Source organism: Clavelina lepadiformis, chromosome 6 (assembly GCF_947623445.1).
Source record: "Clavelina lepadiformis chromosome 6, kaClaLepa1.1, whole genome shotgun sequence".
Lineage (NCBI taxonomy): Eukaryota > Metazoa > Chordata > Ascidiacea > Aplousobranchia > Clavelinidae > Clavelina > Clavelina lepadiformis.
The window spans coordinates 13,247,528-13,273,572 of NC_135245.1; the positions used below are offsets into that span (position 1 = coordinate 13,247,528).

General features: G+C 34.1%; 1 protein-coding gene across 6 annotated transcripts in view; it reads left to right on the plus strand.

Moving 5' to 3' along the window:
- Positions 1 to 26,045, plus strand: part of LOC143463497 (uncharacterized) — a 50,966-nt gene that overhangs the window by 5,501 nt on the left and 19,420 nt on the right. For all 6 annotated transcript variants that reach the window (XM_076961981.1, XM_076961977.1, XM_076961979.1 and 3 more), the window contains exons 3-14: positions 2,487 to 2,681; positions 3,300 to 3,446; positions 4,541 to 4,695; positions 5,748 to 5,859; positions 8,305 to 8,429; positions 12,720 to 12,796; positions 13,484 to 13,664; positions 14,955 to 15,059; positions 16,756 to 16,888; positions 17,324 to 17,529; positions 18,102 to 18,220; positions 23,005 to 23,235. In XM_076961981.1, the coding sequence (XP_076818096.1) occupies positions 2,487 to 2,681; positions 3,300 to 3,446; positions 4,541 to 4,695; positions 5,748 to 5,859; positions 8,305 to 8,429; positions 12,720 to 12,796; positions 13,484 to 13,664; positions 14,955 to 15,059; positions 16,756 to 16,888; positions 17,324 to 17,529; positions 18,102 to 18,220; positions 23,005 to 23,235 (1,786 nt within the window). The remainder of the gene's footprint in view (positions 1 to 2,486; positions 2,682 to 3,299; positions 3,447 to 4,540; positions 4,696 to 5,747; positions 5,860 to 8,304; positions 8,430 to 12,719; positions 12,797 to 13,483; positions 13,665 to 14,954; positions 15,060 to 16,755; positions 16,889 to 17,323; positions 17,530 to 18,101; positions 18,221 to 23,004; positions 23,236 to 26,045) is intronic.

Consider the following 26,045-nt stretch of genomic DNA (forward strand, 5'->3'; position numbering starts at 1 on the left):
GAGTTTGGTTTTTGTCACATCTGCCACAAATGATCAATAGACGAATATAAAAAACTTTCTAGAATAGATCCTTTCTGAGCTACAGCTGCCATATTGTTTTGGGTGGCAAGATTTTTTCAGTTGCCCTTAATTAACATTGGAAATTGTCGACCCAAGCAAGCATTTTCTCCCCAGTGGTCTGGTCACAATTGCCAGAGTCATTACCGCAAATACATCTCTTAATACATTTTTATCATGCTATGTGCTTATCATAGCCTGGCACAGAACACACCTTAAACAATGGCATTACCCTGACACCAGTCACATGGGCAACCTCATTGTGCAGTGAAGACCAACCATTAAAACAACAGTGAGTGCCCAGTGACCATCCATTCAGCTCCATGTTGGATGCCCAATTCCACATTTGATTGCCATGGCACTCAGACACCTACAATCCAACACTGCACGAGGTCATGTTATGTGGTCAGAGGATAAAAGTTTGCTTGGTATCTGCAGTTCGTTACACATGTGGTTTTGTCTTGCATTTCAGGCAAAGTTACAGACAATAGACTAGCAAATATAAACTGAATTACTGTAATTACACGTATCGCATATACCACATAAACTGTGATGCATTTCACATAGCATTTTTTTGTTGACCATGTATCTAGGCATCATTTTAAACAAGTGCCATGCGTAGAATTCAAACCTCTCGAAAATAAGAACTAGGCAACATGTTTTCAATATTTTTTCTTTATCGTGTACAAGAACTAGGATGATGTTTCCGTGACTGAAATCTTTGCAAGCTGAGGCCCAAAACGCTTGTAATTTAAAAAAAAAATCAAAGTGACTTGACAATTTACATTGCTAAGTATTTTGGTGATCGATAAAAGTTTTGCCACTCAACAGTTCAACAATTTAATATTCTTCGCTTTCAAAGCAAATGATAACACTATGCTGGCAACTCAGTTGATTGTTGTCAGTTTAAAAAAGCAAGGTTCATATCAAACTGCCATAATATGGTTGTGGCATGCTTGTTGTGCATAGTGTTTTTACTTTTTGCCATTAACTTTGTAGAGCAAAATTGTGCATGAAATTAATTTGAAAGCAGTCATTTTTTTAATCACTACATAAAATGAAATGTCTTACAGCAATCCAAAATCCTAAAATGCTTTTAATCCAACCATTTTTATCCATTTTGTGTGTTTAAAATGTTATTTGTATCATAAACTGGGGTTACTTTGCACACTTTTTTTCATTAGGTTTTATACATACAACTAAGTCCTTTAATTTTTACATATATACTAGGTTATTATAACTACCTTCTTTTCTTACGAAAATATTTCTGATATCTCTTGTACATTGCAGCTCACTGTGCAATGTTATCCAGAGTAGGGTAACTTCGCACACTCAATGAAACTTTTGTTAAAGTAAATTAGATTTGATGTTAAAACATGTTTTGAGTAAAGTGAGCTATCTTAAGGATTTCTTTGCACACAGAAAATGTTTTCAGAAACAGGAGATTTTGACAATCTGATTTACAGTGTTTTTAACAAATCAAAGATCTAATACAAGCAATTTGAAAAATACATGCTGGTTACATACACAAAACTAATCAAATGCTGCAGATTGAAAGTTTACATACAATGTAATTAATGAACGCAACATGAAAGAGGTTGACCTTAATTACCACATGTTTGAATGATTTGGACTACGTACGCTCATTGGCATCAGAGAATACTTTTGATCTTCCGACATTCTGTAAATGTCATTTATCATGCTTGTTTTTGATACTTCGCATTGGAATTCCAAACTTATCTGCAGTTTTTCTTAAGGATAGGCAAGAGTTCTCAAACTTGAGCATGCTTGCTCCCACCTCATGAACATTCTTGGTCAAACATATATTTGTGTTATATTACCAAAAACTACAACAAATGTTTTGCTTTGTCCAGGTTGTAGTGTATTTCTTAAGATTCCTTTTTCTATAAATGATTCCATAAACAAAAGGATGCTGGTTGTTAACAAACAGCTTAACGCCGGGAGACAAAAAAGAACAATGCTGATATGGGCAGATTGCTGGTATACAAGATGCCGATACTGTATAGATAAATTAATGAAAAGGGTAGGATCTTTATCAGTACCAAATTCTGCTGGTATAAGCACATTGCAATTATAGAGGTGAAGTCATTTTATTTAACTTCTACTGCCTTTAAACAAGGTGCTGCTGATCTTATCACATTGTTGGTTTTAAAAAAATAAGGGTTTTAATTCGAATCTACTGAATTTCGATCTTAATGACGTTTAGTTTTACTTTGTTCATCTCAACTTTTTTCGGCATATTTCAAATCCGCCTTCAGCATTAACACACTATGTTCAGGATAGGTATAAACTTGTAAAGTTATTGTGATTTATGCTAATTGAACCTTGTACCTAAAACAATATTCATACTTTCTTCTTTTACATTTTGATGAAACTTATATCTTTTTGTTTGACTTTTGTGCTTACAGATTGCGATTCAAGCCATTACTGGAAAAAGCATCAATTGGAACTGAAACGACTTGTCAAATTTCAGGAGATATGTTTAGTGTTGAAATAGTTTTAGATGCCAAAGAAAGTGATTCCTTTGGACCAGTTGTAATTGATGTTGTGGTTCAGCAGTCTGATAATGCCCTAAGCGATCCGGTTTTACTGAATATGATAAGGTTGATTAGTAGTATTTCATACCGTACATAAATGTTTTTGCTTAACTAATTATTTTATCACTATGTTGTAAGAGCGGAGTGTTTTAAAACTGTTATTACTAATCCTGAATATATTTGCTAAATTCAAAATGCATGAAATCTTAGTTTTATTCCAGACTAATATCAGCCTTTCCAAAGCATTTATTCAGCAAAATAAGAAACTTTACTTAGTATAATACCTTGAATATCGAAGATGAGAAAGGAAAATTAAAAATTTTATATTGACTCCAAACTCTATCTTGTTGTTTTAGACATGACTACAAAATGTATTTTTTAGGGAAATTGTACAATAGCTTTTGACATATTGTTATTTGGTATGAAATGTACTTTTCCGATCATTTAATTTAAAAAAAAATTTCATTGCACGATCACTTTAACATCTTGGGATATACTTGAATGGGGTGTTACACTTACAAGCATATATATGGCTAGTCGCCAGGGGCCACCTATGTTGTGTTTATATATCATATATAGAACCATTTTTTATAACAAAAAGATGTAACTGTGCAAAAGGTTTATACTTGTATAGATTGTGAATCTATGAATGAATGTGTTACAAACGTTTTTGTTTTCTGACAGGAAAGGACAATTTATTCAGCTTTCAGAACAATTGAAAAAATTTATTGCGATGTATCCAGTTTCTTGTGATAGACAAACCGGCACTCGATTGTTTATGGCATTACAGTCATTGGAAAGAGATGTCATGAGAATGGATCAGCTTTATAGGTGTTCATTTATAGTATTCATTTGTCATGATAGAAATGTCTTTGACTAGGGATGTACAAGACAACAAAATAATTAACTAGTTTGGAACAGCGGTTTCCAGCCTTATGTTTACCACGGATCGGTTTCATGCATACTAACTGTTTTGCAGACCAGCATAGACGGTCTATGCATATAACAATGAGTCAGACACAAATTTTTTGTTACACTAACTCAAGTCTTACCTTTAAATGATATGCAGTATTATTTCAAATTTACTTGAAAATTTTTAAATAATGTAACCGTCTATTTTTAACAACTTGCTTTGCTTTTATAACAAACATTCGGGTTTTTGTTGAAAAACACAGCATCGAAAACCACAGAAATGCACTCAGGTAAAGCGAAAGTCCACCGAGACTTGTTCAAATTGCTGATACATCGTCAATTGGATATTGGTTTGTCACAGTGCCTTTTGTTGCAAATAGATGTAAATGACATCTAGCGCCCAGCAAGATACTCACGCACGTTCAAATTTTCCTGCTTTACACTTGTGTTACCTTAATTAGGGCAAAAGAAAATTGATGGAAAATGAACAATATTTTGCCACGTTTAAGTGTTTTAATTATCGGAACTAACTGAACCTGCCTGAAGTGAGCATAATGTGTAGCCTGTAAAAAATTTTGCGCAAAAAATTTGTGCTTCTGTTTCTGGTGCATCATTAATTCTGCTGCTGTGCTTCTGCACGTGTTTTCTTCCATTTTATTTCGGAGAGAAATGTACAGAAATTTTGTAAACATTGCTTTTGAGATGACAATCGCATCTTCATTGTGTAAAAAACAATAAGTGATGCTAACTTTTAAATAATGCAATTTCAAATCGAAGATTTGGGTGTGTAGTTAACACCGACAATATTGTATTTGTTAAATTTGTATTTAAAAGAGTAACTTACACGGGGGAATTGTATACTCAAGATTTCAAGGTGTCCTTTATGTTTATGGTAAGCATTATGGGGAAAATGGCTTTTGCTGAATCTAGACAAGGGTTTGTATTATTTTACAGGTAGTTTTATGATACCGGTAATGAATGTCACTTTTTATTCCTGTTAATTTTTCATGAAGGGAGGCTTACAAAGAAGCAGATGATTTGTATACTGTTATGCATGGTTCTGTCGGCTATATTATACCACGATTTCCTGGTCAATGGATGCGTCTCATTTATTTCTTGACACCATATGATATGATTGATGCCGATTCCTTGCAGTTGCTTGAACAAGGTAAATTTCAATACTGTATATATATATATATATATTATGAGATACTTATATATTACATTTTTCAGTCTGTTATTGCACTTAATTGTTGTTAAGTATGATAAATGGCTATTGACACAGTAAACCAGCCTATATACAAGATAGCTAGCTAGCTATCTGTTTTTAATCATGCAATGACCCTCTGATTCTGATACATCACTGGCTATTGCTTCATTGTATTAACATGGAAAACCGATGAAATTGCAAAATTACTTTAGTGAAGCTGTAAGCCATAAGATGATTGTCTTTGTTTTGAAATAAGCCAAACATTGTATGGTTTATTTGACCTACAGTGGTTTTATTCTGTAACACAGTAACATCCATTTTCTTACAAAACAGGATTTGTCTTTTGTAAGGTGCAGTTTGTTTGTTTGAGAAAAAGGTAACCTTGTGGCCAGTGAATTGGAATATACAAGATTAAATTTCTTCTATATGCAACTAAACTAAATGCAACAATTTTTGTTTGATTTTTTGTGACTCTCCTGGCAAAGTTTTAATGACATTTGCTCCTGTTTAGTGATTCAGATGAACAGTTCCAAAATCAGGCGATACATTTAAAAAAAAAAAAAACTAAATAAAGAATGTGTGTATTAATCAAAACTTACACAATGGCTAGATGAGTAACTGGTGCTCTTCATCACTGAGTTAAATTTTAGAAAGTCTTTTCTCAATCTGAGGATAAAGATTATTCTAACATACCATAGTATTATAATGTAATTCTTGTAGGTACGTAATGCTATTTTGCCAGGTGGTGTGAAAAAGAATTTTAACTAGTGAATCAACAAATGTAAAAGTGAATGTATGTGAAAACAGAGTTTAGACGGTTTGTCTTTAGCTGTGTTCACCGTATCTACTAGTAGTTTGAATCTTATAACATGATAAACGGATGCAATCACAAAATTGTTTTGGCAGTGTGATAGATCTGTTTTTTGTGAGGATTGTTCGCATTGCATAGTGTAGCATAGACAGTATTAATAAAAATGTCAGTATTTGTTTCTTTTTGTTCTCAAATTTAGTTCCTGAAAATAATGGACTTCAAGCAGAACTTAAATTGAGTACTTCATTGTCAACTTACAATCTTCCAATATCTCCTCTTATCAGCAGCAAGCATCCTGTTCACGGTAGCAGGTAAATCGAAACATATTACAAAACAGTGAAACCTCAGGAAAACAAACACGCTTATTTTCAACAAAACTAGTCTAGTTATGGGTTTGTGATCAAAATTATGTTTGTACAATTTGAGTTAGAATGCAATCTTTTGCTACTAAGATTGTTGACTATGCCAGCAAACTACATAGTATGAGTAGCTACAAAAACAACATATTCAAATTTTGTTCACATCGACAACACTGAGATTTTAATCTTTTTCCAATACTAAGTTATAATTGCATTGATTATTCACACTTACAAGGTTATTGCTGATACAGCAGTTGAAAACAACTTGTTATAATCCTTAGGTCCAGGTAATCATTTTATACGTACAAGATTACGTAAATGAAGAAGTTTGGAATCAAATAAAGTGGTTGTGATAATGCGTCGGTCTGTTATCGGGATGGTTGTAAACCGAGGTTTCATTGTATTATTCTGTTAAATAGCAAACTTTTTAAAGGTTTTAGATAAAGTTATATTTCTGACTAGTTAACATTAAAATACCACAGAAGGCATGGCTTCTATTTTCTTAAAAACGTTTCACACTCCTCTTGATCAAGTGAATTGGATATATATACCAGACATAGGCGCAAATTCCCCAGCACAAACAGATGGTGATTTCATACATATATCCTCCTTTCTTAAGTGTTCGCTTTGATTGGCCTGTACCAGTTTTGAATATGTTTAAGCATTTCCATGCTGCCTTATTGCAGTTTGCACCAGGTAGAAAATTTACCTCTCTAAAAAGGAAATTGTGCATCTTATGCTGGTCTTTTAGTCAGAGCAACAGAGCTCATAATGTCACAAGCCTTGTGAAGGGTGGTGTTTGAATGTTTCCATATAGGACAAGCATACTCAGCAGTGGAGTAACAGAGTGCTAACACGTTTGTACTCAGTCTTTGCAGGTTTCCGCTCCATCTGTCAGCTTGCTCAAATGGTTGCTTCTGGTGGTCTCTTTTGCGTTTGTCTTCTCGGAGTGAGCCACCAGGCGAGGGTTACATCTAACCATACAGGATACTTACAGTGAGATAAAATCATTGCTCCCCATTTCACTGATACCTGGCGTTTAGCTTACCAGTTTCTGAGTTAAATGCACAGACCTAGGTTCTAGTTGCGTTTGTACTGAGAGAGTTTTCTTTGTAGTTGGAAGTTAGTTCTGTCAGTGCCTGTGATAGTATGTTATCTACCGTAGTAAAATCAATTGTTTGAGAGTTTATAAAATGCTTGTTAGGCTTGTCATTATCATTAGTGTAAATGTCATACAGTAGCACAATGTGTTAAGCAATTTTATAAGTTTTCCATCTGCTGTACATGCCATATAGTTTATTGTTTTTACTAAAAGAGTATAAAAAATTTTAACATGGCAAAATTAAATGCAGGATATAAGACTTCTGCAGTTTTTTGGTTGCATTTATGAATTCAAAAGTGGGCTTATACACAATTAATACAGTAGGTTAATTAATTACTTTAATTTTTTTTTCCAATTATTGTGGCATGTAATGGGAGAATTGCTGGAAACTGACAATTTTTTTTTAGGTAAAAACTTTATTGAATGCCGTGATAAAAGTATGACCATTTTTATCAAAGAAATATCGACATTGCTGTAGGTAGTATAAATCTATTTTCAGTATAAATTTGTTTTTTTACTGTGTTCTTCCAACTTCCAACTATGTGGTTTAAACAAGGTTGGATTTCTATTCGGAGTATTTCATGGATTCCTGTTTTATCAGCTTATATTGTCACCTTCATGCTTTTCGGGTAGATAGTGAACGGGTGGCGAAATATAGGGGCAACCTGCTTGTTTTGAAAACCCGCTGTGTCAAATTAAAACTGAAATGTCTAAAACAAATTAAAAACTGAATGCAAATTAAATCAAGAAAATGTTAAAAATAGTATAATAAAAGATTAAAGAATATCCTCTGTTTGCAGTAAGGCTTGGTAGTGTACAAGCGATATTCATAAAAAGGTTTAGTGGTGTTTTTTTTGTTCCATATACACGAAACTCAGAGTTAAAAGAAAAGTCCCAGCAGGTTTTTGATCTGATTTTCATTGTTGATTTGTTAAGGCTGACTTGTGGTTGCCATATTAGGCCGTTATGTTGAACACCTTTTGCAGTCTGTTCTTAGCAAGGTTTGAAAAGTGGGTTTGTACCAGTGAGTTCCAGTGGAGTGAAGAGGAGCAGGGTGGAGTTGTTTGATTTGTACCTAGGGCTTTTTTAGATTAAGTCCAGGTGGATTGTATTCGTCTCTGTCATTTACTTCTTGGGAGGTAAACACTCTGAAAAACTTAACCTGATATAATATAATTGATTGATAACTAAGTCCGAAAAAGGATCTTTTCATATTAATTTCTAAGCGCACAATGCGCACCGTTGTCCCAGGAATGTGAAATTGATCATTCAATGTAGATAGTTTTATGTTTTAGAAAACCACGTTTCGGCGAGATCAGCCTGAACAATTCTGTGCCATTGTCTGCCACATTTGTGTTAAAATTTAATTCTCCAGTCGTGATGTTGAAGAAAATTGCTGAAGATATTGAAAACCATACAAGTAAGAAATTTATTTTTATACTTTTTGTTGTATCTAGTACCGGTATATGAAAGATATATCAAACCTACAAAGAATCTTGGTACTACTACTTTGTCCATTGATATGGTAGTTTTCAACTTGTGTAATTATTTTGCTCAGTATATCATGTTTAGGATTTTTGTCTTCACTATTGACAGTATATATAAAGAATTTTTCATATTTTTTTTGAATTTTCAATTTTTGCGTACATCGTATCAAATAAACGTTAAACATGGCATAGCATATCAGAGGAACGTTGAATTTTCTATCTTCATTGGTTTTGTTTTTCACTTATCTATCATATTTCCTCTTGTCAATGCAATGTGCCAACATAGCAAACCAAGCTGAAAATTGCAAAAACATGTGCAAATAAAAGAATTAATCAACCTTGAAATGGCTGTTTAGTTGTTGCTTTTTATTAATAAGTAGGTTAAAGCCCACAGTCTGTGGGGACTTTTACGATAGCTCTTGAGGAGAGCTAATTGGGCATCTGACCCCAAACCATATTTATCGTTTGGCGTAAATTTAATCCTGCTATGATCCTAATTGCCAAACGTTGTGTATATGGCTTGCACTTTGCTTTTTTCTCTCTCTCAAATAATCCTTTTCATCCAGGCATATATCCTAGTGTGAATGTTTTTTCCATTTCTGACAATAGTTATTACTCGTTAATTCTCTTGTTTGTGCAGCATAACATGTTTCATATTGTATATTATTTGCAACAGCATACTCATAGGCACCTAACATTCTAAATTGCAAGGTGGGCCTTTACTTAACTTGGGGATTACCCTAATTTAAGAAACATTTTAACTACTTATTTTTGTGATGTGGAGTATGTATCGCAAATTTAAAAATATGGTGAAAACTGTAGTAACAAATATCGGAAAGGAATCAAAGTTTATAATACATGGCCTGGCCTGACCATAACATTTCAACAGTCGTATTTACAGGATGACATAAATGTATGTGTTTTGTAGTTTGTGAAGTAAGCGGCAACGGTTGGTTAGTTTGAAATGTCAATTGTTACCGTTGTGTAACAATAACGATAATAGCTTCATTGTTACTGTTATTGCCATGCAAGAAATGCAAGAAATTCATTATAAGACTTTTAATAACACCGCTTGAAAGTTGACAAGACAAGTGCACAAAAAGACAAAAATGAAACCTGGGGCTTAATTGCAAGTTTTGCACTGAAATTACATAGACAACTTTTGTATTTTGGCACAAGACTCACTGTCGTTGCCTCACCTATCCTGTTGCATTGTACTGAAAGTGGCATTGTAAACAAAGGCAATCTATCCAGTGCAGAAATGCGATAGTAATTGGATAAACGTTTCCTGCTAAGCAGTAGGTTGGTAAATTTTACAATTTTTATCATAACTTAGCTTTCCTATTGCGATAATCGACAAAATCTTGAGATAAAAGCTGCAGACAACCCCAAGACATCATTTTGCTTTCTTTGATTTTAGTATGTGAAAGTGTGTAGATATGTATGCCCTGAGTCTAAACAATTAAAGGTTAATCATTTGAGCTAATGAATTATTTTATTATCATCCCAGCAAGCGCATAGATAGCAACAATGTGACACAAAAGTTGTCACATTCTTGTGACACAAAAGTCTGTCACTTCTCATGTGTGGCCAGAGTGTGATCAACTGATCATTCATGTGACGCACCGGCCAGGGCGTGATTGTTCATGCGTAACTGCGAGTTTGCTAGTAAGTAACTACCAGCATGTAATGAAACCATCCGTTACAACCACTTGTATACTTTTGTCAAACTTTTGTCCGTTGCCCGATGCAAAGAAAATAGGTCATTATTAAAAGCCATTGGTTAATTATTATTATCATTAGGAAAAAGTAAAGTCCCTGAGCGGAGAGTGCCGCCCTACTCGCCTGCCTTAGGCATTTATGAGCATAATTCTACTGTAAAGAATTACATGTTGTATCCATCAACCCATTTCTCTGTAGTGTTAGCATACTTTTGAGTTCCTATTTCGAACCATTCGCTAAAATATGTTCAGTTATGCAATTTGTTAAAATTGTTTAGCCTGGTTAAAGTTACAAAGCATCAGAATAGTTACAACATCTAATGATAATTAATAATACTAAGCATTTCTATTGTGCACAATACCCGATTGAAAACCGCTCAAGGCGCTTCACAGAAAGCAGATAAAAACGATATGTAACATACAAATTATAAAAGATTAAAAACAACAAAAAATTATGCTAAAATCAAGATTTAAAATGTTAAAACACAAAAGCAGAGCGGAAAAATGTGTTTTTAATAATTTTTTGGGGGGGTTAAAATTATCGGCTATGCATACGTTTTGTGGTAAATAATTCCAGGCCCTGCTCGCCACTACAAAAACATTTTTTCATCATATGTTTCTATCCAACGTGATGTAACTCGCAATAATTTCTTAGATTGTGACCGCAGAAATCTCGTTGGCTGATAAGTGCAAAAATGATTACTGAGATACCTAGACCCTACTCTGCCCAGACTCTTAAAAGCAATAATTAGAATCTTGAAACGTGACCTATACTCAGGGTTGCCATCGGTCAGGACTGAAAAGTCAGGGTGACTAGGAACAAAAGTAGAATACTACCTTAAACAGTGCACAACAGGAGAAGGCAATCAATGTTCCTAAAAAAAATGAGACACTATTTGCATGTTCTTAATTTTGGTATCTCTTTGGTACATAATGGTATACTGAAGGAGTCAAAATGCCCAAATTAGGCACCTCTGCCATGTTTCTTAGAAATATGCACATTAGTATTTTCTCAGACATTGTACTTGAAAATTAGCACAGAATAATAACCCTGCCTATACTCAATTTGTAACCAATGGAGGGACATAAGAGCAAGGGCAGGTTTAATGTGTTTACGCTTCAATCGAGAAATGAATCGTGTTGTGGTATTTTTGAAGCGTTGTGGGCGTGGATCACGTGTTGCGAAACTCCATGGAGAAGAGCATTGCAGTAATCAAGTCATGATATAACCAGCAAATTAACGAATAAATCTTTCCAATGTTTCTAATGTGGAAGTAGCAGGATCTAGCGATGCTGTTGGCTTGTTTGATCATTGACGATGAACAATCGAGAAAAACTCCACGCTCTTAACGTATGGAGACAAACTGAGGTTAAGCAAAGTTCTACTCGAGAATGGTAAGGATCTTCTTCTAGACGTGCGCTTTGGATGAAAAAGTACGAACTTTGTCTTGTCAGAGTTTAACGTGAGCATGTTCAAGCCATCCTGGATTTAAGTTCTTTGGGTTAAGTCTCGACAGGTTGCTAACTTCAGAGTTGGCGTAGTACAGCATAGAGCTGGATGTCTTCAGCATAACAATTATAGGTCACTTAGTGTTTTCGGCAGATGTTACTTGTAAGCTTGAGAGTACAGGGAATATAACAGAGGGACCAAAACCACTTCTGCTAAATTTATGGTAACTTTGATACCCCACCGCAAATCAAGCAGCTTTCAATTAACCATCTAAAACTGTTTGAAAACAGTGATTAAATGTGCACTGCTAAGCAAACTCATCAAGTGTCCAGAATTTGATAGAAGAATTTTTTGTCGCGTTAAAAATGTTGTAACTGTCACAATTGACCAAATTCATCTTGATTAGTAGTTAAAAGTTCGGCAACATTCAGACTACTTTCGCATGACTGCACTGACTTTTCTCCAGTTTTTCAGCTGGTGCCCATCGCATTTTGTTCTTTTATTCTAATAGATCTTGTCTTATATTTGAAACACTACACTTATACTGCACTGTTGTGTGTGTCCCTTAACCCATTTCTCCTTAGCTTAACCTGATTGGTTGAAACAAGTTATCCATATTGTTATGTGCAGCTTTGAGTTAGGTAATGTAATTGCTGTTTAATGTCAGCCTTGTGCTAGTGGTAATCTTTACGCCTAATCAAGATCAGATGATAAGATACAATTTATAACCACAATCGTTGAATGTGAGCCAAGCTCATTTCAAACAAGATTTATGTTATCGGTACAAATTTTTACTGCTTTCATGGTTTCAATCAATTCTCACTTGGTGTTGTGATGCCAAATTGTGCCGTTTTTATTCTGGGAAACATGAAACTTGCTAACTTTTTGGCCTTTGGTTTAAACATTATATTTATTATTTTCTTTTATCACTTTAATTAACACAAACATGTTTGTATATTTGGAAGTAGAAATGTTTTGTCGTGTTAAAAATCCTTCATGATGTTGAACATGATATATACATTTTAATTATTTTATTGCTTGTTGTACTATAGAAATCCGTGTATTTTCTGACAGTGACAAGTTGGAATCATATATATCCTTGTTGCAAAATGAAAATGAATGTTCTGGGGTAAGTATGACAAGATTTTCCTTTGTTGTATTGATTTTTGCGATTTTACTCTGAATCACAGGTTACAGCTTGAAGTTGTTTTGACCCATATTGCATTTGTTCAAACAAAGTTTGAAAATTTTAACAAGCCATGAACAGTGCAAGAAAATAGGTGGCATCATTTACAATGTCAATATGCATTATACACCAATTTTGTCATCATATGCCATATATATTTGCATTGTAATAGCAGACATAGCCGCTGACCTTTTTTGTCCGTGGCGGCTATAGCATGGCAACCTACTGCCATCAACGCAAAAAACTTTTCAGCCAAGTTTAATCATGATTGTGCGCTTACTTTTTTGTTAATCATGTTTTGTAAAGTCAAAACATACATGATGCTTGCTGTTGATAAATTTCCTGAGAATACATATGTTATATCTTATCTATATCTTACTTCGAAAGATTGTTTTCCTTGTTTTTAATTAAATTAGCTTGTTTTATTCTTCATATCACATGCGTTGTGAGTGTTGTGGTGAAGTGAATTACTAAGACTGTTTTTTTAATTTTTTGTGTAGACACCTAACCTGTGAGCTCAATGTATTTTAAATTTTTGATGGTAAACGAATATATATGTAAAATTAACAGCTACGACAAATTCTACAATAACAGATATTTATGTGGGTGTTTTATGTTTGTTGTACGTAGGTGTCATTGGGAGATTATGTCCATCAGTATCATCTCAATTTTAATAGTTGGAAGGCAGGGATGGTGCAAGAGTTACCCTTTACACATCCTGAGCATGTTGTTCTAATAATAAAATTATTGAGAAAGCAGGCCTACCTGAATACCCTTATTCGAAGTTGTATTAGACCAAGGCGCGAATTTGGTGAGGTTTGCAATGAATAATTCATAATACTCTTAACCTTAATATGAACTATGAATCCATTTTATTATATCATGTGGTGATGGATAATTTTTGTTATGTGAATAGTCTTTGTTTGTCCCACATGCACCAACTCGACGCGCTCAAACTTTGACATGGTGTTGTGGTATGAAAAAACCTAAAATGCATTAAGACACTAAAACATCTCAGAATGAAATTTTTGGATTTTCAACAGTTATTCCTTTCTAAACGTAATTTTCGGAAATTTGCATTGTGGCTGACCATTTAGCTTATTATAGTGTTTTTTGTAATAAAGACCTATTTAAGCGTACATCGCACTATTTCTACTTTTTTATCTGCATAAGTCTTGTGGAAATGCCTGTTGTATATAACAACTAATATTTTTGGTCGAACTACAGGCACTGTTCCCTCCAAACTGCGCACGTGCGCAAATGCGCACTGCTGACACGGTCTCCGCGCACAAGAAAAAAATCCAACCTGAATTGAAAATAAAATAAACGCATAATAATGACCACAGTGCTCACGTCTGATGTTGCTTACAATGATCCAAGGGACCGCTCAGGGAGTTAGTGTGTTTGCTCAGACTCATGAAAAATTAGAGGGAACATTGACTACAGGCCTGCCAAGCCATTTTGTTTGGCTGATGAACATTCTGTACGTACTTTGTAAGTTGTCGAATTCAAAAAAGTTTCTTGATGTCAGTTGTAAGCTTAAAAATAAGACTACAGGTAAAAATGTCACTTTCTTTTGATTATCAACAATGGGAATGGCTTCATTAAAATTCAAGAAATTGATAAAGTTGTTCCCAGATTTCTTAGGATATATCATGAATTCATAGTGATAGGATTTAATGTCATAGAATGATTTCATCGAGAGAATTTGCATTTTTAGTATAATTTTTTCGTTGTTCTTAAACACACGCCAATTTGAAAGGGGACACTTTTTTGTAATAATCTCCACACTAGCTTATACAAATGCAGTTGCTTTAACGGTACGTCTTTGGAGCACAAAGTATCCTAACATTAATTAATCAAGAATCCAGTTGTGGTTGCAACCCAGGTGCAGCTATACAGTGTTTTAATAATTATTGAAGGTAGTTTAGCATGTTCATTAGTTTTAAAGATATTTAAAAAAAAAATTTTTATGGCACCTTGTTGATCTAAAGTTCAAAACTATTGTTAAGATATCGATGCGTTTTATCGGAATGCTATTGGTGCAGCCTGTTTTTCATTGATAGGTTTTTCTCCATGTGTTATTTTTGTTGTATTATAGATTCAAAGGCAAGACATGTTTATTATGATGTTTCATTACAAGATAACATGACAAGCTTGCATGTCACCTTTCTACATCCATGTTCAGTCAGTTCAATGGCTTGTGGTAAGTTGATTGCCTATATGTTGTTTTGTAGTTTAGCTTGCATTCTACGATAGAGAAAATATTTGTCATGACAAAGACGTATTGAATTATAAAACTATTATGTTAGGAGGTTAGGAGGTTTTTGTACAGAGTTTTTTTTCTAAATTCAGCCATGAAAATTTCCTCAAGTAACAATGTTCTATTTATTTGAAACACTCCGGATGACCAAAGCTTTAAGTGTTTAAAAATTAAACCATTTTAATATAGGTTATTATCAACTGACCTACCCCAAGAATCTAAGTCTTTGTCCCATTGCAAAAGTAGTAAGACTGGTGGTGGTGGTATTTCTTCTCTGCTAACCAATGTCCTGTTTTATTACTAGACTGCATTATTAGTGTCATATAATATATTACTGTTTATTGTTCCCAGTAATTACAACATTATGATCTACTTCAACTCATTGAGCTGTAAAGTGTCTCTGTCATGCCCTTAAAACTATTATTCCTGTTAGGTTGTCATGTAATGACATTTTTTTGTCTTTGTTAACAGAACATTCTGTTACATGTTAACCATGTTAACATTCCTTTTTCTCCTTATTGTATTCTGTGTATTAATTTTTTCTAAGCACTATTCTTTAAAATGTGATTTGTTTAAATTGATGCAAGTTTCAGAAAACATTTCTTACATACATACACATACATTTCCTAGTTGGTTGCTGTTGTCTATTTTATCTTCTCCCATTATTGTTATAACATACTTCATATATGTTTGAAACTACTCCATTAACCTATTTATCATACACATTATCATAGTTTGACCCACCTACTTTAATGCTTTCTAGGTGAGCTAACTAAATCACATATAAATTCATTGAAATAGGTTAGCCAAACTAAGTATTATGGTTGTGGATAATGATTATTATAATCCAATTGTAATCTCATGATTCATAGGTTGTGCGTTTTCAGCCCTTCTTTTCATGTATGCACAGTTTATTTGTCACTACAAAGGCCCCTTGGTTCTCGCTGCCCATTGGTATCGTCACAATCTCATTATTAAATTTTGGCTAACGTAGTCAAGAATTTTTGCATGTAAAAGCTTAGTTAACGCAAAAGGGATTTGATTATTTGGATGAGGAATGTTTTGCCTTGCTACAATTGTTTTAACACTTACAACTAAACAAAACTACCATAGTTTGTTGTGAGCATGGGCAGGCTACTTTTAGTGTTACTACCAAGTATTGGCAGGTGTTTTTCTTGTTTTTTTTACAAAGCTGGGTAGTGAGAAAGGGTCTGCTATCACTTTTTTGGCCTTTACATAGCCCACTGCTATTAATTGACAAGCGTTTTTGTTTGTTGGTAATGCTTTCTTTGTTTAGTCAAACCTTTTGGTAACCTCTGACTCCACCGTTTAAAAAACTTTTTCAGTATGTAATTGATGCACAGATGCACTAACTGACTAACACAAAGACGGTGTAAATGGCACAAATATTAATCACTATTAGTCAGTTATCTGTCTCAAACGATCCTGTTACTTTCTACATGGAATAATTCTTAAGCAGTTAAAGATTTGAATGGGATAAATTTTGTGTTCTTGCAGATGTTTTGATTCTTTTCTGAGTCCATATGAATAAAAATTTGCCTAGTTTTATTTGCTGAACTGCTTTTTCATAGTCATTTATAATTTAGATAGTATATGTTGTTGTGATTTCTATTTTTAGCTGATATTTATGTATCTGCGGAGGGTTATGAATCGATCTCTTTCTACACTGGTAAGGGTGATCCGCAATTTTCCTTGGATGCCTATGCTTCCAAACTTCTACAGAAATGCTTCTCATTACCTCTTACCTTAAGGTAAAGTGCAGGCCTTTGTTGTATTGGTCATTTTAAAGCAGATACTGCATATTTCTTCATGTTATGTAGTGATTATAATATGCCCTTTCAATTTGACAACCTTGTTGACATACCTTGTAGATGTGCTGTACTTAATCTGTTAAGTGCCTCTCACTGGATATTTTTGACTGAAACATTTGTTTTTTTATCTTACTCATTTAAAGACCTGTAAACAGCTGATTCAATTAATTAATTATCAGATAACCTGTCATAGTTCATTTATACATTTCTTCCCAACCACTGCGTTAATTGTAGTTGCTTGTTTCCATAATTGGTTGGTTGCAATATTGACTGTCATTGAATAGTATACAAAAACTACTCAAAAATTTGCCCAGGTTGTTGTATGCTATTGTAAGATCCAGATAGTTTGATCATTAACGTTTTCACATTTTTTAGAAATATCACTTGCCAATTGCTGGGAAATACTCCAAATGAAATTGATGGAAAGACATCTACAAAAGATGTTCTTTACTCATCCTACCCATCTACTCATTGTTTCAAAATGGGTCAAAATGTTTTTAGCAGCAGAAACCAACCTCCCTCCACCAATTTTGATTCTTCTGTAACAGTTTCAGTTTCTCCAACAGCTGAAATCAATAAAGGTAATTTTATTAAACATGTAGTATGTAAGTGATATAAGTAAATACACCCTTGTTTTTATAAATTATCCTGATGGGAGCAAATAGTGTATAAAACAAAGATTTAATCAAAGGAAAACGAATACAAAAGTAAAAATCCTACAATTTGAATATTGCACAATACACAGAATAGCATGCTCGTACCACAAGAGTTTCTAAATAAAATCCTTTTGTTTATTTTATTTAAAAAAACTATATTGTGATTACAAACGGGAAATTACGTTCTGATTTGAAATGTTTACAATCTTTCCAATAGTTTCTACAGTTCTCTAGAGGCAAAAAGCTCGAGTAACATTGTTTTGGGATAATCAGAACCGATGTCATTTTATCACTAAAAAACTTTATAGAGCATGAACATTTTTCTGTGTCAATTACATACTGACCCATGTTTTGAAAACTCTTAGGAATTTTCTTAAAGCCATTATTAAGGTTAAATTTTTTTTTTTATTATGATAAATATTTTTGAAGCCTATTTTTTCCACTAATATTATATTATAAGCTGTTTTGGAAACCAGTTTTTTAATATTTTGTTGCAGATTTTTTAATTCAAAACAGCGAATCTGGGAAAAAAGAAACGCAGCACCCAATGTTAACAAAATTACTTAAACCGCAAGATATATTTCCTGCAAAACCTAATGCAGCTGTACAAACAAAGGTAGCATGTCATTGAATATTTGCTTATTTAAAATGTGATTTGTTACCTATAAATGTAAGCTTTAGTTTCAGGTAGAATACTGTTGCATAATTTTTGTCGCCATGTTTTTACACTGTGGAACTTGTTGACTTTAAGTTGATGAGACACACAAAATTATTTCGAGTTATCCATAAGTATTCCAAGTTTATCAAATTTGTTCCAAATATAAGAGAGAATGGGACTTGGAATAGATGTATTTTATGAATTAATCTTTTTGCATTCTTTCCATTCGGTCATTCCGGTCGGTCGGCAAACTGTGGGCTTTCAAGCAAAATATAATGGGCCGCTTACTGTATCCTGTAATCAAGTAAATGTGGGCTGAGTAATAGTTTCATTGTTTTTATTCTATTAGCCTGGGTAACTTGGAGCGCTAGCAATCCATTTCTTGATGTTCTTTTTTCCCTCTTAAGTAAAGGTTAGCTACAGCCACAACGGCAAACATCTGGAAATACAACTAGTGACCTTCCACTTACATAGCGTCAATTCTATGTCATATTGAGAATGCAAGCCTATTTTTATTTATAACTCTAATCTTTCACTACCCTGCCAGTTATCTTTACCAATTGTGGCTTGGACAATAGTTGAATAATTAACAGTGAGTGTTCGAAGGATATCATAGTCACACTTCAGTCAGCGAACAGTTACATACAGAGTTTCAAGCTTTCTTTTATCAGTAACAATGAAACGATACTTTCCAACAAAATGTGAACCTACATCTCCAATCTCATAATTAACATTTTAAATTTAAAGTAGTGAGAACTGACTGCTATAGTCAGCTATAGCTATATCACACTATAGTGAGATTTCAACCCACGCTCGCTCAAACCAATGCATGTTTTAGTTTCAAGGCCGCAATACAACTTAATATTAGTGATGCGAGGTAACTGTCTGTTAATTGCAAGTTAACGTATATTGCTAAAACCTGTGGAAAGCAGGTAACTAGATTAAAAGTAAGTTGAAGTTATCCTAATAGCTTCAACAAATAATGTCTGCTGCGAAAAAGTGAAAAGCACATTAAAATTATTTGTTAGCTAGTAATATTTACTGCATTAGGCTAAGTATATTTCATATGTGATTGTAGGCCTTCATTTACTAATGAAGTGAAAATTTGGGCCATCGTAATAAAAGTTCGCTGACCATTGCTCTATAGGGTAATACGTTTCCATTGTGAGAATCCGAACCATTATTGCACTACTCAGAGGCTACTTTTAATACCAGATTTATTGCTAATATTATTAATGTTAGATGTCTATTAATTTACTTTGTTTGCAAAAGGAAAGATAATGATTTTTTGTGTCTGATCGGTCCCACACTTCTCCTACTCTGTATTCAGGATAAAGAAAATCGTTGAATAAAAATGTGAAATTTTAAATGCTGTTATAGAGATAACATTACAACTCCATATGACACACGGGGCTAAAAATGAAAATGGACTGGCCTCGAAATTAAAGTGCACTGGCGTTAACATTAAAATGGGATGGGCTGTATTTGTATTGCGACACTTTTTTCCTGGCGTAATAGGCGGCTGTGCGCTTTTCTCACTTCGGACAACAGCGCGTTGAACGTTGCTTGATTGATATACCTGTATTTATTAATAAGCACACATGTGCATTGGAACCACGCCATTACATTTAATTATCTCGGCCAATAACGCATTACAGGGTATGATTGCCATATGCTAGTAAACCGATTTACAGTATTTCCAATGTGTGGTTACTGTGAATACAATCTGCAGTAACATCTAGCATTCTAGTGGTTATAAAAGGAGTGATTGTTCTTATAAAATGCTATTTGTTATGTATTTTTGTCTGTAACTGGCTTGTTTTCATTATCATCAATTTATTTCTTATTTCGTTGCATTTTTAGAACACGCTATAGGTGCAGTACTGACTGTAAAAAAACATGTTTACCATGGAAGTTTTTGTGTGGCATTGTAAGAGATTTTTGTTGTGAATTACAACTACTCTTTAATTCATAAAATGACAGATAGTTGTTGAAATACTCTGGCCATTGGAAATTCATTGAAACAAATCATATTTACCTAGAACAATGTAGCGATTGGGCTCGCCTGCTATTCCCTGTTAACAAACACCAAAAGAAATGTGGCTAACTCACATCACTATATAGATGTTAAAAGCTCTTGATTCTTGCATATTATTAAGCTTACTTGAGCTTTGTACCCCTAGTCTATACAGACCACCAAAGGCTGAAATCTATAGTGAAAAAATTGATTTGTTTTGCCAACCTGGTAAAGGATGGCAAAGATATTCCGGTTGCGGACACCTTTTATCGTAAACATCACCCATTGGTGAACCTTGCCATCCATAAAAGTGCAAAAACATGCAACATGGTCATGTAAACCAGCAACAATACTACAACAGCACGAATCCCCACAGTCAAAAATGGTTCGCGATTATAATTGAGCGTTATAGCACAGAAACCAGAAACATGTCTGAGAGAATGAATACAGTACCTAGTTGATCACGACGATAACAACCCAGCAATGTATGCCCTTGACAACAAGCCCATTACATGAACCCACACAGCCTAGTCAGAGCGATACTCAAGGCCAATACACCACGCAATCTGGACCGACTGTTATGAGCTCCAGAATTTTTATGCCGCTGAATGACCTCATGAGTGATAACTTATATGCTGCATTATTGTTTACCATTTCTTGTTTAATTTCGTATTGTATTAAGGCACTGTACAGCCCTCAAAACTTTAGCAAAGAGAGGATGTAATGTCTATTCAAAATTAATCAATAATTAATTTTCCACTTTGATGCACATCAGTCAGTTTTTAGCGTGAGACTGATTGAATAGGTTATTCAATACTGTACATGCGGTGATGGAGTGTAGTTCTGTGTTCAAACTCTGGTAATACATTATATTGCTTTTAGAAAAAACGTTTTATCGGCGAGTTGTTCAGTATTCCTATTACATTGTGCTGTCATTAATCACTAAACTCACGTAATGTTTGTGCTGTTTGCCATCTCTTGCATTATTTGCAATAAAAAGAAGCAACGAAAAATAAATCTACAAATAAATCAACTACATTCAGTAAATAGTCGTGTAATAAAAATTACCATTAAAGTTTTGTATTGAACAAAAACCAATAATTCTCAGGCGAATGATATAATTCAGTATTCTTGGTAGCATAATTCTGCATGGGACCCACCTTTCTTTCCTCTTTCCATGCTACATCATCCTGAAAAATGTTAGCTTGATCAACTTCAACCTCGTTTGAACAGAATATCGACCATATTAAATATTGAAAATTTTAAATAGAATAGCAACTTGAAACAAATCTGCAAAATCCCAAGCTACTAAAAAGCAAATATCAGGGATTTTCTATGGAGGTTATTTTTTGGACCAGTATCAAAAAGGAGTTTTGTTATTTGGGATTTTTTGGCTTTGTATTACAATTTCAGGATAGTGTCAAGCAAAGAAGTGTTCATTATGAAAAGTGTTATCCAGAAAAGCATTATAGACTCATTCTGCACACGGTACTTTGTCACATTACTGGTACTTTGTCACATTACTGGCCCTTGTAGTAGGTCTCAATCTTCTTCTGTGTGAATAGCACACGTGACATTGGCATGTGTTATTTGCCTTGTTGGCAACTGGCAGAATCCTTAATTGATAAGAAGAAACATTGAAGACAAAGAAGTGTCCTCTCTTGCTAGTCTCGCAAAAAGTTTTAAACAACTCCTGCTGATATGAGAAAAAATATTATTTTATTAATCTGTGTTAGTTATTACCAAACAACTGTAATTTTAACATATGTTTTTGTCTTGTTGGCGCAGTGATTTTTGCCACTAGACAACAAAAAGTCTCGTCGTGGCCAAGGCAGTGTACCAGTTTTGCTAAGGACTGGTTTGTCATAAACACGGTTTTGCATAGAATCAGGCAAATTGCCTTAATTATAATGTAATTTGCCATCCAACTAAGTCATGTTTGGAAAAAAGCGTACCATATAATTATATAGAAGGTCAAACTGGTGAAAAAACTTCTGTGGTCAACAGCAATTTACAGATGTGAAGCATGGCCCATCAAAAGAACAGGCGAAGCACGACTAAATGCTGTCGCTGCATATCATGTAGAGATAAGCACACAAATGACAGCATCAAGAAACAACTACAAGATCAGTCAGATCTTCTAGGCCAGGTAAAAGTAAGCAAGCAAGTCATTTGGGACATACAATGAGATCCCGTTGATATGACTTAGAAACTTGCCTGTGATTAGGACAAAGAAGTTCAAGATTCAGATAAAGCAGACCAAGAATAAACATCATGCAAAATGGAACGCTGGATGGGCACAAAATAACTGAAAAAGGATGCTCATAACCTAGACAGATGGGACTGTTAGTGTAAGGACAAGCTTCATGACAATGAAGATCTCTACTGGTTAACCTTTATCATAGTTTGTATTTATGCTGAAACATTACAAAAAGTTATCATTATACAGTACTACTAGTAGCCTGTTTTCAACCCCTTTTCGATCAGCATCCTTTAACTTCTATCTAGCGAATGAACCGCTTGTTTTTGCCCAGCTCTGCCTCAAAGAAATATTCAGCAAGAGTATATAAACATCGATTGGCATTTCATTGTTTTTTGGAGAAAAATGAATGGAAATAAAACTGAAAAATGAATATGTATCTAATTGTTTTAATGGGTGATAGCAAGAGTAAAATGACGAGATAAGTTGCATAATGTACGCATAATAAATATGTTAATTTTGTAGAGCCATCCGATGCTTATGACTTTGCTAAAAGTCAATGATGCAAGCGTGAAAGCATCTTCTCAGCAACAAAATATTCAGCTTCCCGTAGTTGGTGATGTACCTCAGCAACACAGTTTAGACGATAGCACCCTTCAAAATCTTAGCTATCTACCCCACTCATACAAACAAATGCCTTCTTCATCCTATGATATTGTAAAGCCTGACACATCAAACCAGCAGTCTTCATACCAGGTATCGTTTGTTTGACTGTTGTTGCCTTATCATCAGTTTGGTTATTTTAAAATTGATTGATTTATTAATGATTGATGTGATATATTAGTAGTGTTTCAGTGGCTGCTTGTTAAGTTGAGGTGGAAAAACGTGGCGGCAAATATAGATTTAAGTTAGACTTGTTAATAAAACAGTACATGCAATTTAGAAATCAACCTTGATATCTTGAAAATTAATTGAACCACTTGAAAAACTCAAACCTAATATGTGCTACTGTCTCTTATTGCACTTAACATCAACCATATCCAGTGTTCTGTCATTCTGTACCCATTGTGACGTAATAAGTGATATGCTAATGATGTGGGTTTTAAGATAGGGTTCAAGGAGTTTTACGATTATCTATTACAAAAATATTACACATGGTTTTCAATCAACACTTTAACTATACTAATTTATAAATTACAGTTTATTCACAGTTTCAAAGTGCGTTTTCAACAAAAAGTATGATGCTAACGTTGTTGCATAATAGGAAAGTAAGAAAAACGCGCACAAGCAATGAATTGTAAAAAACAACAAAGCCCTATCTAAGAGCTTAGAACATGTTAGGTGTAAACTACATATATGTGCTAGAATGATAAAAGGTTTTGTACAGCCGCTAAACCCAGAAGCTTACTAAAGTCAAAAGTTTATAATAAAAACCTCATGTAGGGTTAACAATGAGTTGGAAAGCTGTAGCAGTTGTTTTTGCTGTACTGATTTTTAGTCTTCACGTATCCAGATATTCTGATATCTTTTTCATGTGAGACTCCATGGATTTTTTCATGTTGATTGAGTTCTTATCAGTGAATGACAGGGTGATATCATCTAACGGAAAAATATAAACATAACAATGAAATCACACGAAAACACTTTTGATGATCAATATGTAAAACTCAACAAATACAAGGGAAAGGAAATGCTTGCAAGAAATTGCTGATGTGCACATGGGGTGGTTAAAAAGAAACACCATCCATACTCTACTGTATCGGGACCAGCAGAAGCACAAAAAGCGTACCAAATTTCAATGAGTGACATAATTTAAAACGGTCTCAACGTTATCGTAAACAAATTATAGATTAAGATAAGTAGAGATGCGCTAACTGTGGGGTTGGCACATTTTTTTGCAGTTGTACCCCAAACTTGGTGGCTTTGTTCATATCCACCAAGTCAATGCCTCATTTAAGTTCTCAGAGATATGTTTTCCAAGTACAATTGACTCCGCTTTCACTTTGGTCATGGCTGATTTTGTTGGAATTAAACATTACGGAATACCTTTTATCTCCTTTCTTAACAAGAAAAAGTTCACACACCTGCAAGAGATGCTTTTAGTACGATAATTTTTACCATTATTTCATGTTGCCTTTAATCAAAGGCGTTCAACCATTATTGTAATTTGTGATATTTTTACTTAAGATGATGCTGTCCTGTTCAGGTTAGCTAAATTTATGTTGCTACCCAACTTGATTGGTGTTGGTCCATTAATATCAACAACATAAAATAACAATTGAGTAGACACATATCATTTGCTATCAACGGTAATCAATACAGCCAGTTAGTAAAGGCCAATTTAGCTTTAAACACATTTTTGTCATGTTTGACTTATTAAAACATTTTCAGTCGTTTGCTAATACGTAGCAATGATGGTTTTGATGGTTACCTATGGTGAATATAGTATAATCAATTTTAGTCTACCAATTTTAAACAAACCGTTTTTCTCTTTAAGCTAACAATTGATGGTTGCAAGTGTCAACGTTCTGTTTTGCTTGCACGTCAATTTTTTTATGTCACTTGCATTTCCGCTCCACTATGTAAAACAACATCTTAAAATCAGGTCACATATTCACTTGTCGTCATAAAAGCATTATATCAGCATATATATTTTTTTTGGTATCAAGCAAATGATCACCAATCTTTTTTCCATGAGCTTAATTTCCTCTACAATGTTAATTGCAACTACAATATCAACTTAAAATATGACATTTTTGTTTAACCTTCCACAGGTGCAACAAGATCAGTATCCTGCTAATTTTTCTCCAGTATTTTTGGAAGAAATCCCTCCAGCTATAATTTTATCTTACAATGCTATTACAGCCGATGCTAATACTGTCACTCCTCCCATGTTTTCTGCTCATAGCACAGCTACTTCTGCTTAGATCCCAACTTCCTTAACTCCAGTATACCATTCTTTATCTTCTCCTATGCAGCCTTCCTTGCACATACATCAACCTAAAATTATGTTGTCACCAACTAATACTACCATTACTCCATCCTTACAATCACCCTCTACAAGAAAAGTTATTGTTGGATGCATGACATCAAGACCAAAATCTCAAACTATCGAATCAACAGTTGGTTCTATGGAGGCCAACAAAGATTTTAGGAGTTTGACTTACTCACTGCACAGAGTATGCCATTGTTATATCATTCAGCCATGTTGATAATTACTATAATTTTAATACCTATGTTTGTTATGTATACAGTTAACTCCACTCTATTTGGCCACTGTTTTAGCTGGATAAAAGTAACTAAGGTAAATGAGTTGGTAAATGAGCCAATTGCTTGGTTTGTTTCTTCATGCGGAGAGGTTACCAAAATGCAGTTATTCAGGAAATTTTGCATGGGAACTAAGCATGCCTGACACTACGCCATATTGATATATGACTAAAATTACATACTGTATACCTCGAACTCTTGCTACAATCCCCAAAGTCAATAGTAGAATTTTAGGCTTAAAAAATTTAGGTTTTCCTTTTCTTCAGGCCAGTTTTTAGCTACGATCTGCCTGCAACCTT